Raw genomic sequence first — 14,181 nt, forward strand, 5'->3', positions numbered from 1 at the left:
ATTCCACAGCTCTAGTGTGGTGGCAAGTTAACTACTGGGAGCTCAACTAAGTTGTTAAGTTTAAAAGGAGTTAATTATTTTGATAGACTATCATATCGAGCTACTGCCTGCTGTATCACAACCTACCGGTACATGGTGGTGATTCCTTTTCCCCTTCACCATCACTGTTCTGACGTTCTACTTTATCTTGCGCTGTTTTTCTGTTTTGCGCACTACTTTTATATTACGAGACATTGCTGTCACACAGTGGCGGAGCCAGGATTTTTTTTTATAGGGGTGGCCGGGCAGGGGCCAGCAACCATTCTGCGGTGGCACAGAAATCTTTATTATTTCAACATAAAAATTAGTTTGAATATTATATACTGGACTGTTTTAGTGACTACAACACAAAAAAATACAGTTAATAAATAACTTAATTGTAATTTAGATAGTATAGTGAATTAGATCATGGAATACTGAGTGAATTTGACATTTTTGTAGTGTTATTCCCCACCTCCAGGCAAGGGGCTTACATTATAGCTGTTTAACCTGCTCAGTCATCTTGGTTCTGGTTCTCAAAGCTTGTTCTCCATTGTTGCATCTTTCATGGATGAGACATGCAGATAACTTAGCCTAAATTATTCAATCTTCATTGAATTTTATATAATAATCAATTAACTCTTCAACAGTTCTGAGTTAGTCTGTAAGGGCTGTTTCTAAACCTTGAAACGGAGAAAGTAAAGACTTAATGTTAGTAAAGTAAATACTTTCTATATTAGTTGTCAAAATAAATAATTGCAACAGTTCTGTCAAAAATTTAACTCAGTAAAAGAAAAAAAAGTGTTCTCTATTGAATCCCTATGCAAGAATATGAATTTATTTAAATGATAGCCTATAATAAGGACAGAAGTCAACATTTTATTTGATGCATTTAAATATTATACATTGTTGTTTGTATAGGCTACTTTACAAGTTAAAGCAAAATAAGCGCCTATATTTCAGTATACAGTGCTCACATTTATTTGAGCATTAAAAAAAAATCATATTATCAGCGTATGCCTTAGGCTATATTGCTATATTACATGGCAGAATATTTTAGCACATTTTCGCGTGATATTCAAGAGTTTGCTTGTCTCGGAATCTAGCAGAAGTGTCAACAGTTTTCACATACGTCTTTTGAGCAAACATAATTTTACCGGTGAGGGTTCATGATTATTGCGGATTATTGAGCGGTCACACCCAGGGACGTGCACAGGGGGGTTGCTCAGGTTGCCCGGGCAACTGCCCATATGCCCTTCTCGACTCACGTTGCCCTTCCGAGGTGGAAAAAAATAAATAAAAAAAATCGTACAATGGATGCAGAATTTCACGTAGGCCAAGATACAAAAAAAAAAATCGCAAAGCCTCGTTCACTTCCATATTCGGGTACCCGTCCGAAAGTGAAAGTAAAGCAATTGCTTGGGGCACCGAGCTGGCCTGGGGCCTCAAGACAGCGACAGGTTAAGAATAAAATGCAACGACAAACTGCTTGAGCGCCCCTTTGATAGTCAATGCAGTAAAGTGCAATGACACTGTTATCGGAATCCCCCTCAAGGGGGCCCTCTCAGTCGTCGCTGACAACAGCCACCCAACCACGCAATCTCTGCCGGCAAAATACAAAACCTCCTCGGCGATCATGAAGCGGAATTATGCTTTAGGAAGCCAGAAAAGAAAAAAGAGAAAAAACAAGATAGTGGTAAGTGATAAATTACACTGTATAAAATAGCTTTATTTGTACAAAAATGGTGTAATTTTGCAGCAGGTAGGCTAGCAAAAATATGTTTATATTAGCTAACGTTACCTGACTGACGGCAAATGCTGCTTGTAACGAACAGTTAGTGCAACTTTGTTTTCGAACGGATGGAATACGGATGGATAAAGAAGACGCACATCTGTTCTAGAATAACTGTTTATCGTATTTAATGACATAAAATTGCTATAGCTTTGTAATAGGTTTTGATGAAAGTGGCATAGCATGCTATACTAACTATGTTTATGCTATGCATAAATAACCTGGAATAGTTAATATAGCATTAACTATTATTATAAACATTATTTAACCAGAAAGAGGCAGAGGAACATGATTTTTTTCATAGCTTATCTTAATGTGCTAGAGTCGGGATATATGGTAGTAACAGTTTATGCAAATATGATATTATTTTTATAAGTTACCAATGGATCTTGAACAGTTACTTTATTCGGTGTGGCAATTTTTACACTGTTGCATTTTGAAGTACAGTATCAGGACAACCCACATGTTTTACTGTTACTGTTTATTAACTATTTAACAGGTATTATAGTCATCTGTTGCAACTTCATAATAACCATACAGATGATGTTTATAGACAGTTTACAAACCAACTAGTAACCCTTAACAAAGTGTTAGGAATATTTGGTCTGTCTATCTATGCAATGTTTATAGATGTTTAAAAAATGGTTTCTTAAAGTTTTACAAACATTTTTTAATCATTACCCGTTTATCTGTAGAAAGTTAGCCATGTCCATTTTGCTTGGGACCCCCAAATTCCTTCTAACCGCCCTGGCTGAGCCTGCATGAGCGGCACTAGAAGGAGATTGTCGCGGTTGTCGGGTGAGACTTAAAGTTGTCGGAAAGGTATAACAAACGGACGATCATAAACTGTTGATGGCAGTTAAATTAATATTGTCTTTTTTTATTAGACTATTGATATTGACTGGTTTAAGTTCTTTATTGGTATAGGCAAGGGAAATGGCCTCAAACGCACCAAAATGCAGGAAAACACATCTACGAAATAAAAAAAATTCTTGGGGGAGAAACCCCCAGACCCCCCTGCAAAAAAATAGCCCCACCTATAATATTTTTCCTGACCAGAACATAAATACCACTAGGGGGCATTGAAATAATAATGATAATGGCAATAACAATAATATGTAATTGGACAGATCATGGGGGGTGGTTTCGGTTGGGGGTGGGGGGGGGGTCCCTTTTTTAGGTCAGAGCAACTGCCCCTCAAAAATCCTGTGCACGTCCCTGGTCACACCGGTCCGCTCCGATCTTTCTCGTCAGAACACCCTTGTATTGAAAAATGGTCGGGTTTAAATCAGGCTCATAATTACAGTTAATGTGTCGGGCAGGGCCGGGCTCGGACAAAATAAGGGGCTTGGTAGGGTCGGGCTTGATTTTTTGAGCTCTAAACTCCAACTGTGACTGTTGATTGCAGGGTTCATTGAGTGAGAGGGTTTGACTCACTGACATTTTTCGAGCAGGACTTGCAAAGCCCGCATGTGCATTCAACGCGATAAAGCGTAATTTTAAAGGGACAGCCAACATATTATAAAATCCGGTTACAATATTTCCCGGCATCAGCGGGGCCCTCCCCCAGCCCGGGGCCCTGGGCTTAAGCCCAGGTAAGCCCGTGCATTAATGCGGCCCAGACTATGTAACGCGTTACTGGCATCACTGCTTTTACTTTTACTCAAGTAATGAAGTTGTGTAGGGGAGAGCAGGGGCGGAAGTACAATTTTTCAGGAAAACTTAATTTTAAAAGAAAATGTTTTAGACAGAGATATATATTTGATCTGGTCAATAACTCACAAGTGTGGTCTATCAATAGCAGGAGGTATTTTGTACAAATGCAGAACGACTACAGTATAATATCACTTTAAACATAAGATGCAGATATTTACTTTTGACCCCATCAGTTGGGACGAAAGTAACACAACAATATAAGCTAGATTGTTCTGTGTTACACTTGTTTTTATTAAATATACCTGACTATGACCTTGTTAATATGTAACTGCAAACATATTTTGTAGCTACTTTATCTTTGCAAAAAAAAAAAACATTAAATTAAATGTTAAGTTTAATAAAATGTTTCAAATATAACCTGATAATACAAACTTGTAGGTTTAGAATATTTTTTTGTGCAATGTCAATCTATTCGATTTTATTCTTCAACAATATGAACAATATGAAAATTAAATTAGCATAATATGCATTATATATATAAAAGTGGGACAAAAGTAACAAGTGTTACTTTCGTCCCGACAGGAAGTCCTGACATTTAAGCATGATTTACTTTTATACTGAAAAACTCTGAAAAGAGAGACCTTCAGGATGTGGAACAGCAATACATAAACTGTAGATTGATCATTACTGTGACACATGAGACACAGCTTGTAATTACAAAAAAAAGTACCGCTTCAGTAATTTACTTTCCGTACTCAAAAACTACTTTCCGGACCCAACCGCAGGAAACGATGACGAAATCACATGACTTTTGGCAGATCCATCAAGGGTTGCGTGCTGAAGTTCCTGTCATAGCTTGGAATGCAAATGTAGTCAGGGCTCTGAGAACATCGATTTGTAACTTTTGTCCCGCGTTACTTTCGCCTCGGTTCTCCCCTACTTTGTCCACCTCTGGTAAAAATTCATGCATGATGCATCACCTCAATGAACTCAGCTGATTGAACCTACATTTCTCACCTGTTCTGTCCTTGCAACTCTCATCTTTCTAACGCCATCACCCTTGAACCGGCTAACAACCATCTCTCTGTCCCTCCGTACGTGAGCTGCCCCGGGACTCAAGTGCTCTCGCGGGGAGCTTCAAGAGTTCAGGCCCCTCTGATCGCAGAGGGCCAGAAATATCGCCTCCCACGCGGCTACTTTATGACCTTCAGCCGAGCAGCTGTACAGTCGAGAGCTCCTGGAGTTCGCATATGGCTCTCGCTAAATCTCCATGTGGCCCCTTATTAAAGTCCCGGCTGCCGGAGCTAAAGAGGTGTCGCAGATTACAGCGAGTGTGCAACTTCAGAAACGGTTGAATGGGATATGTGGAACAAACTTTTGTATCTAATTGCAGTAATAAAGACTCACACACACACACAAAAAAAAACCCAGGAAAACACGTTGTCCGATTTACTTAAAGGGTTAGTTCACCCAAAAATGTAAATTGATTCATAACGGTTCGAAGCTTTGTTCTGAAATCGGCCATCACTATATAAGTCGTTATTTAGTGTTTTTTGTGCACTAACTCTATTCTGGCCTCTTCATCAATGATTGTAGAGCCGCTGTAGTGAGATGGGCTTTGTAACGACGTCTTTAGTGCCTTTATGGGTCTTGAGAGAGGAAATGACATTGGTGTCAATGAAGGCCTTTCTGAGCCATCGGATTTCAACACTAATATCTTCATCTGTGTGTGAAGATGAGCGGAGGTCTGACGGCTGGCCAACCACAGGAGGAATTAATCACACAATTTTACATTTTTGGGTGAACTAACCCTTTAATGAAGACTCACTGAAAAAGCAGGTAAACATGTTGTTCGGTTTACTTAAAGGTGCACTATGTAGTATTTTTGCAGTAAAATATCCAAAAACCACTAGGCCAGTGTTATATATTTGGTTCAGTTGAGTACCTACAATATCTGGTACTCGTTGCTTCTATTGCTCTGCCCTTTTTTTGTAAGTCGCTTTGGATAAAAGCATCTGCTAAATGATTAAATGTAAATGTAAACCCCAAATGTTTCCAACTATTTGTAAATTGTGAGAAAATTGCTATTTTAACCAATGACCGGGCCGTGTCAGCATAGCGTTTGAGCGGGTCGCCTGTCAATCGCGTCATATCTGCGCTACCCTCGGTTTCGGCTTTTATTTGGCAGGAGCGCTTTACTCTTAGCAGTGTGAACAAGTGAACGCACGGAGTAACGTCATAACATCATTTTAAACACACTTAAATGTATCTAATATGATAAACAGAGCTGCTTTACCTTTACCACCGCTCTACAGTCATTTAAAAGTGATTGCAGTACCAGTTTTGGCCACAATCTTACATACACTTCCTTTAAAAATTACTTAATTCCATGATGTTGAAGTTATGTGAACAAACGATGTTTGTTTAACTTAAAGGGTTAGTTCACCCAAAAATGAAAATGATGTCATTAACTCCTCCCCCTAATGTCGCTCCACACCCGTAAGACCTCCGTTCATCTTCACACACAGTTTAAGATATTTTATATTTAGTCCGAGAGCGTATGCAAGTGTATGCACGAATGTCACGTTATTTCAGCAGTTTGACACGCGATCCGAATCATTGATCGATTCACTGATTCATAACCGTTTGAATCTTTATTTGAGGATTGAACACAAACCCGGAAGAGAAGCCAATGCTGAATAAAGTCGTAGTTTTTGTTATTTTTGGACCCAAATGTATTTTGGATGCTTCAAGAGACTCTAATTAACCCACTGATGTCTCATATGGACTACTGTGATGATGTTTTTATTCCCTTTCTGGACATGGACAGTATAGTGTGCATACACTTGCATACGCTCTCGGACTAAATATAAAATATCTTAAACTGTGTGTGAAGATGAACGGAGGTCTTAGGGTGTGGAGCGACATTAGGGAGAGGAGTTAATGACAGACATCTCATTTTGGAGTGAATTAACCCTTTTATTGATTCATGTGTAGCCGATGTACTTGATTAAATCATGTAAATCTAACACACCTTTTTTTCAGTAATGTATGTTGTTTTTATGTTTCCTTCAGCCATCGGCGAGCCGGTCAGCATAAACTGGTTCAGTCCTCAAGGCGAGCGCATAATCTCAAACCAGAGAGTGATCGTGCATACGGAGGGAGTGCGGTCCAGGCTGACCATCTACAACGCCATCATCGAGGATGCTGGGATATATCGATGCCAGGCTGTGGATGCCAAAGGACAAAGCCAGGAGGCCACGGTGGTGCTGGAGATTTACCGTGAGTCTCTGTGAAAGTCATGAGGGATTAGCCTGACTCAAGTGACTTCAGTGCACTGGAGGAAGGCAAATGTGTGAGCCTGGACCACAAAATAAGGGTCATAAGGGTCCTTTTTTTATTATTTGAGATTTATACATTACCTGAAAGCTGACAACCTAAGCTTTCCATTGATGTATGGTTTCTTAGGGCAATATTTGAAAATCTGGAATCTGAGGATGAACATTTTTTTTTTTTAATAATGAGAATCTCCTTTAAAGTTGTCAAAATGAAGTCCTCAGCAATGCATATTACTATTAATAATACATGATATATTTACAATTCTAGTCAGAATATGAGGCTGATGCTCATTGGGCTGTAATTATGGGGCGTGTTTCAACCCAACCAGGAAAGATCTCGATTGGACAGATCTACAACCAATCAGAGCAGCGGAGCGATGCATAACGTTAGTGTTCAAATGTCAACAGAGCTCAACTGCACTGAGTTGCCAAGTTTGCGGCTTTCCCGCCGGTTGTTTTCCATGTCCGCGGGTTATAGCGACCTCAATTATGTGATATATAGACCCAGGAATGCAAATTTTAGCAGCAACCTTACGAAATTAACACACATTTTACCCCACAAACGCTATTTTTTCCAAAGAATTTAAGGATACACAGAGTACTTACCCAACATGATCTTCATTTCTGAGAGAAATAGTGAAGGTGATTCAGATAAAAAACAAGCTCTCCGTTTAAGATTTGAACAAATGTAATCCAAGCCCCTTTGATGACGTGATGATTACGTTACTGTTGATCATCTGTCCGTCATCGGCTAAAGCCCGCCCTGATGATCTCATTGGTCAGTTTCTGTTGATCATCTGTCAGTCATCGGCTAAAGCCCGCCCTGATGATCTCATTGGTCAGTTACTGTTGATCATCTGTCCGTCATCGTCTAAAGCCCGCCCTGATGATCTCATTGGTCAGTTACTGTTAATCATCTGTCCGTCATCGGCTAAAGCCCGCCCTGATGATCTCATTGGTCAGTTTCTGTTGATCATCTGTCAGTCATCGGCTAAAGCCCGCCCTGATGATCTCATTGGTCAGTTTCTGTTGATCATCTGTCCGTCATCGGCTAAAGCCCGCCCTGATGATCTCATTGGTCAGTTTCTGTTGATCATCTGTCCGTCATCGGCTAAAGCCCGCCCTGATGATCTCATTGGTCAGTTACTGTTGATCATCTGTCCGTCATCGGCTAAAGCCCTCCCTGATGATCTCATTGGTCAGTTTCTGTTGATCATCTGTCCGTCATCGTCTAAAGCCCGCCCTGATGATCTCATTGGTCAGTTACTGTTGAGCATCTGTCCATCATCGGCTAAAGCCCGCCCTGATGATCTCATTGGTCAGTTTCTGTTCTGCATAATTACTCCTCTATGGATCAAGTCCAGACTGAACCGCCCGAGCTCAGATGGTGTGAGTTCGGCTGGCATCAAGGAGGGATGCTAACGGGATTGAATTGGATGAATGCAAAAATCTCCATGAATGCTGTGGTGTTACTTGGCTGAGTTGAGCTTGAAGGGATGATTTATGCAGATTTTACTGATATTATAGAGGCATATTAGCACCAGATTTAAATGAAGGCACTCCGAGAGAAACCCTGAGATAATTCTGATCTGCCACAGCCGGTCACCTTTCCCCTGCGCAGATCTTCCTCCAAGCACGATTTCTTCTGAGATGGAGGAAATTAGCCAGGACCTGTGAGGTTAAAAGTTGCCAGAGCTGGCAAATTTTCATTTAAGAATTCATTAAAGACAGAATAGCATTACTCACTGTAGTCTCATTCTCAGACTGTGCTGACCGTCTCATGCATTCTGCACATAATTATTGCAAAAATTGTCTGGTTAAAGCTGATTGGCTTGGTTTAAAGGTGGGGTAAGTGCCTTCTGGTAACTGTTGTTTATATTTCAGATCACCAAAACAAACACGCCCCTATTTTCATAGCTCCGCCCCACATATATATGTAACCCAGGCAACGACTATGGCACTATCTGTGTGTTTTACTATGGTAATCCAGGTCGAATGTTCAATGAAAAAGTCCTCCCTTTCATCCCAAAAAAACAAACCGTTCTCATGAACAACTCAATGGCATGGGCACGACAATCCAGCTGATAATAACAATAACATAATCTTTTGTGTTAAAAGTTGTTGCCTTATGATAGATGGATAGAAAGTGTATCTATCCATCATGAAAGTGTATCTATCCATCATAAAAGTGTATCTATCCATCATAAAAGTGCATTTATCCATCATAAAAGTGCATCTATCCATCATAAAAGTGCATTTATCCATCATAAAAGTGCATCTATCCATCATAAAAGTGCATCTATCCATCATAAAAGTGCATTTATCCATCATAAAAGTGCATCTATCCATCATAAAAGTGCATTTATCCATCATAAAAGTGCATTTATCCATCATAAAAGTGCATCTGTCCATCATAAAAGTGCATTTATCCATCATAAAAGTGCATTTATCCATCATAAAAGTGCATCTGTCCATCATAAAAGTGCATCTATCCATCATAAAAGTGCATCTATCCATCATAAAAGTGCATCCATTCCTCATAAAATGCTTATGTGAGATCACCGGGGTCTTTAATGTTGTTGTGTTTGTTTGGTCTCAGAGAAGCTGACGTTTCGCGAGGTGAAGACGCCGCAGGAGTTTCGTCAGGCCGAGGACGCTGAGGTCATCTGTGATGTCATCAGCTCACCTGTGCCGGCCGTGTCCTGGTTCTACAAGAACAGAGAAATCACGTCCGAACCGAACAGTAAGATTTACATTTAATTATCATCAGACGCTTTTATCCAAAGTGTCTCACGAATACGGAGTCATTTATTGTACATAAAGATGCAAAAAGATGCTATCTAAACATTTCACGAAAAGTTGTTTGTTGGGTCTGAAATGCTAAAGCAATAAATCACACTCAGTGTCTGGATCCAGGTAAGTTCTGCTGAGGGAATAAAAACTTCTATCTACACTTTGGATGTCAAACCATTAATTGTAATTCAAAGGCAGAACTTTGTCAAGCTATCTGCACTTTCCAGCCCGGAAGATTAAAAGATGGAGATTATTTTTATTCTAATTAGGGAGCCGGTTATAAATGTCTCTCCTGGATGAGAAGAGAAAAGGTGTGTGTTTATCAGAGAGGGATGACAAAAGCACAAAAAAAAAAGAAAGGCTGTAATCCTGAAGGTGTTTCATTTAGCAAAATGTCCTTGAAATGGGAGCGGAAGTAGTTTTGAGGATTGATGATAATATTTTCCTATTATTGTGCTCAGATGAGAAAGGAGTCTGTTGATTAAATCCTCTGCTTTCTTCATTTCACCGCACAAAGAGGACTATATTTCTGTCAAAGGCTTTAATAATAACAGAATGACTTTAACTTCTCTTACAAACCTTATTTCAGTGATCAAGAATCCCAGTTCTTTGCCACAGACACAGTTTATTTATATTGTATTTTAATGCCGTTTGCTAATGTGAGTATTAGTATCACGTTTACTGTTTCTCAAGCATGTTACTTGTACGATTAAACCACGGCTGTACGTTAAATTTTTTGGATGAACATTTTGTAGCACAAGGGACAGTTGACCCAAAAATGAGTCTGTGATGTTTATCTGCTGGACGTCTGAGATGTAGGTGTGTTTGTTTCTTCAGGAGAACACAAATGAAGATTTTTAACTCAGCCGATGCTCGTATAATGCGTGTCAATGGGGTGTATTTCTATGAGAGTAAAACACACACAGACATACGAATCCATATTAAACCCTACGGCTCGTGGAGACACACTGATGTCTTAAGACACGAAACGATCGCTTTCTGTCAGAAACACAACAGTATTTGTGTTATTATTACCTCATATCAGACGAATCTCATCTAGTGTTCCCAACGCCATTACTTCCGCTGAAGAAGGTCAAAATACCGGGGTGGTTATAGATATATATTTACATAGATGCCTCATTTGACCGATCTGCGCAGGCACTAATGAGAAATATATATATATATATATATATATATATATATATATATATATATATATATATATATATATATATATATTTAGAGAGAGAGAGAGAGAGAGAGAGAGAGAGAGAGAGAGAGAGAGAGAGAGAGAGAGAGAGAGAGAGAGAGAGAGAGAGAGATTCCTCATTAGTGCCTGCATGGATTGGTTGAATGAGGAATCTATGTAAATATATATCTATGACCACCACAGTATTTTGACCTTCTTCAGCAGAAGTAATGGTGTTGGGAATACTAGATGAGATTCGCAAAATACATAATCTGTATTATATCTGCATTCTGTGACTTGAATCAAGGTGAGGAAGAGAAGGAGAAGGTTTTGAGCAGGGCAATATCCACAGTCTCTCTGATGTCATTTTATGATGACGTTTTATTGCAGGGCGTTTGATCTCAGCTTTTGTCTTAGCAGTAAAACCAATCCTTACTCTTAATGCAAGTCGCGTTATTTATAGGGGAAGTTTAAGCATCAGTGAGTAACAAAACTGCCCTGAATCAGTGTTTATTCTTATTACATTAATGTGAAATGTAAAATGGGAACACTTTAGTATGGGGAACACATATTCACTATTAACTACGACTTTTGCCTCAATAAACTTCTAATTTACTGATTATTAATAGTTAGTTTTTGTAGCATTTAAAGGATTAAGGGATGTAGAATAAGCTCATGAAGAATAAGGCATTAATATGTGCTTTATAAGTGCTGATAAACAGACAATATCCTAGTACATTTACATTTACATTCATGCATTTAGCAGACGCTTTTATCCAAAGCGACTTACAACTCAGGAGAACAGGAAGCGATCCGTCAAGAAGAGGCAACGAAACACAAAAAGTGCCCTAAATACTAAGATTTGTACACTGCTCAGAGTAGCAAAGACCAGAAAAGGAAAGAAGAAAGGAGAAATAGAGGGGGATTTTTTTTTTTTTTTTTTTTTTTAATGTAAGATTAAGTGCTCATGGAAGAGATGAGTTTTTACCTGTCTTTTGAATGAAGTGAGTGATTCTGTTGTGCGTATGGAGGACGGAAGATCGTTCCACCAACCCGGAACAATGAAAGAAAAAGTTCGAGAGAGGGTAATATGCATGCTATAAGCAACTAGTTGATAGTTAATAACTGAACCTTAATGAACCTTAAAATAAAGTGTTATAAATATGTGTGTGCGTGTGTGTGTGTGTGTGTGTGTGTGTGTGTGTGTGTGTGTGTGTGTGTGTGTGTGTAATAGAGGTCAGCTAGTAGTCGCTGTGCGAGTAAAACCTCACTCCTCTGATCTCAAGAGACTGACACTAGAGGTCGCAGCCTTTAACCTGTTTGTTAGAGTGTCTGACTCTCATGCCGGCGGACCCGGGTTCGAGTCCCAGTCCGAACAGTAGGGGTTACATATATATATATATGTCTATGGGCTATACAGGCATCTGGCTAATTAATTTGAATCATCATTAACAAATATATAGAAATAGAGTTTGAAATGTATGTTGGCCTATGTATTTATTAATTAATACCAGTAATACCAATGTTGCTTTCTAAAATTTGACTGGGAGCTCCACTAAGGAATTGGCCTAGGGTGCCAAAATGGCTAGAAAGATAAAAAGCAGTGATTCGTTCTGATGTCTGTTTCTCTCTCGTTTTGAAGGCAGATTTCAAGTCCTTCCCACCAACAACCTGCAGATCCTGCGAGTGAGCAAAGCTGACGAGGGTGTGTATCGCTGCGAGGCGCGCGTGGAGGCTCGAGGAGAAATCGATTTCAGGGACATCGTGGTGCTGGTGAACGGTAAGAGCTGCACTTCCTCAGCTCTCAACAGCTCGATAAGCGAACCGCACTCGACTGTACAAGCGATTCAGTGTCACACTGTAGCTTATCGATTCAATCGGTGCTTAAGAACCATTTACTACACAGACGAGCTCCTTTAATAAAAGCCCGTCGGTGGAGAAGAATCTGCTCTTTGTGAAAGATTCAGCGAAGCAATGAGATGCTGACTGTAAGCACTGCAAAAAATGCTTTTCTTACTTAGTATTTTTGTCTTGTTTCTAGTCAAAATATCAAAAAATTCTTACATTAAGAAACATTTACTAGACAAGTACAAATTATTGCCTTGTTTTGGGAAAAAATAAATCAAATTAAAAGAGTTTTTGCTTTAAATAAGCTAAATAATCTGCCAATGGGGTAAAAAAAAAAGACCTCTGTTCATCTTCACACACAGTTTAAGATATTTTATATTTAGTCCGAGAGCGTATGCAAGTGTATGCACACTATACTGTCCATGTCCAGAAAGGGAATAAAAACATCATCACAGTAGTCCATATGAGACATCAGTGGGTTAATTAGAGTCTCTTGAAGCATCCAAAATACATTTGGGTCCAAAAATAACAAAAACTACGACTTTATTCAGCATTATAGCACGGCTCTGTGAAATACTTGATTCTGATTGGTCAATCGCCCTTTCCAGCGGTGTGTTATTTCCAGATAACACCCGCTCATCCGGGTACTACGAGTTATCTTGACCGGATCTACTTCTGTGCTTAACGCTGGCGCCATCTTGTGGCTTAAACAGCCCTGGGCTACAATGAAAGACTTCAAGGCGGGTTTCCTTTATAAAGTTTTAAATATGGATATTTTTCTGACACAAGCATCGATTGGAATCAGAAGGCTCTATTAACCCATCGGAGTCGTGTGGAGCACGTTATTTGACGGACAGCTGCATTTAATGGACTTCAGAAACAGCTCCAACTACTGCTGGGATTAACGTTAGCCTGGACTTTTAATATATCTGAGACTAGTAGGCGTGTAATAAGCGGGATAATGTCCACCCAGCCGGTTGTTATCTCAGAATAAACCCCTTCAGAGTGACGCTCCGCTTCGCGTCGGGGTCCTGATTAGAGGTTAGATCGGGCTCAAAAAATCAAGCCCGACCCTACCCGAGCCCGTGCACGTTGTGTCCGAGCCCGGCCCGGCCCGACACATTAAATGTAATTATGAGCCCGAGCCCGATTCAAACCCGACCATTGTTCAATATGTGGGCGTTTTGACCAGAACGAGCCTGTAATGAGCAAAGCGCAGCGAAGCGGACTAGTGAGGCTCATGATAAAACTACATTTAGTTTTCAGTTTTCTCCACAGCGACTGTACAGCCGAATAACATTTTGTTGCAATATTTTCATGTTTAACACTTTGAAGCTGCTTTGAAACAATCATCATTGTAAAAGCGCTATAGGCTATAAATAAAGCTGACGTGACTCCGCTCAATAATCCGCAGGCGCGCGCTCATGATCCGCTCACCGCTAAACTGATGTCTGCTCAAATCCAGCTCAGACATTTATCTGTAGCTTACTTTGTTGTAGCCATTAAACAATGTGTTTTTTCCTTCATATTTATGTTTAAATATTATA

The 14,181-nt window shown here is 39.7% G+C and overlaps 1 protein-coding gene across 3 annotated transcripts in view; it reads left to right on the forward strand.

Moving 5' to 3' along the window:
• Window positions 1-14,181, forward strand: part of zgc:152904 (uncharacterized protein LOC767777 homolog) — a 376,010-nt gene that overhangs the window by 295,684 nt on the left and 66,145 nt on the right. For all 3 annotated transcript variants that reach the window (XM_067442286.1, XM_067442287.1, XM_067442288.1), the window contains exons 3-5: window positions 6,542-6,748; window positions 9,404-9,547; window positions 12,429-12,566. In XM_067442286.1, the coding sequence (XP_067298387.1) occupies window positions 6,542-6,748; window positions 9,404-9,547; window positions 12,429-12,566 (489 nt within the window). The remainder of the gene's footprint in view (window positions 1-6,541; window positions 6,749-9,403; window positions 9,548-12,428; window positions 12,567-14,181) is intronic.

This window comes from Pseudorasbora parva, chromosome 4 (assembly GCF_024679245.1).
Source record: "Pseudorasbora parva isolate DD20220531a chromosome 4, ASM2467924v1, whole genome shotgun sequence".
Taxonomy (NCBI): Eukaryota; Metazoa; Chordata; class Actinopteri; order Cypriniformes; family Gobionidae; genus Pseudorasbora; species Pseudorasbora parva.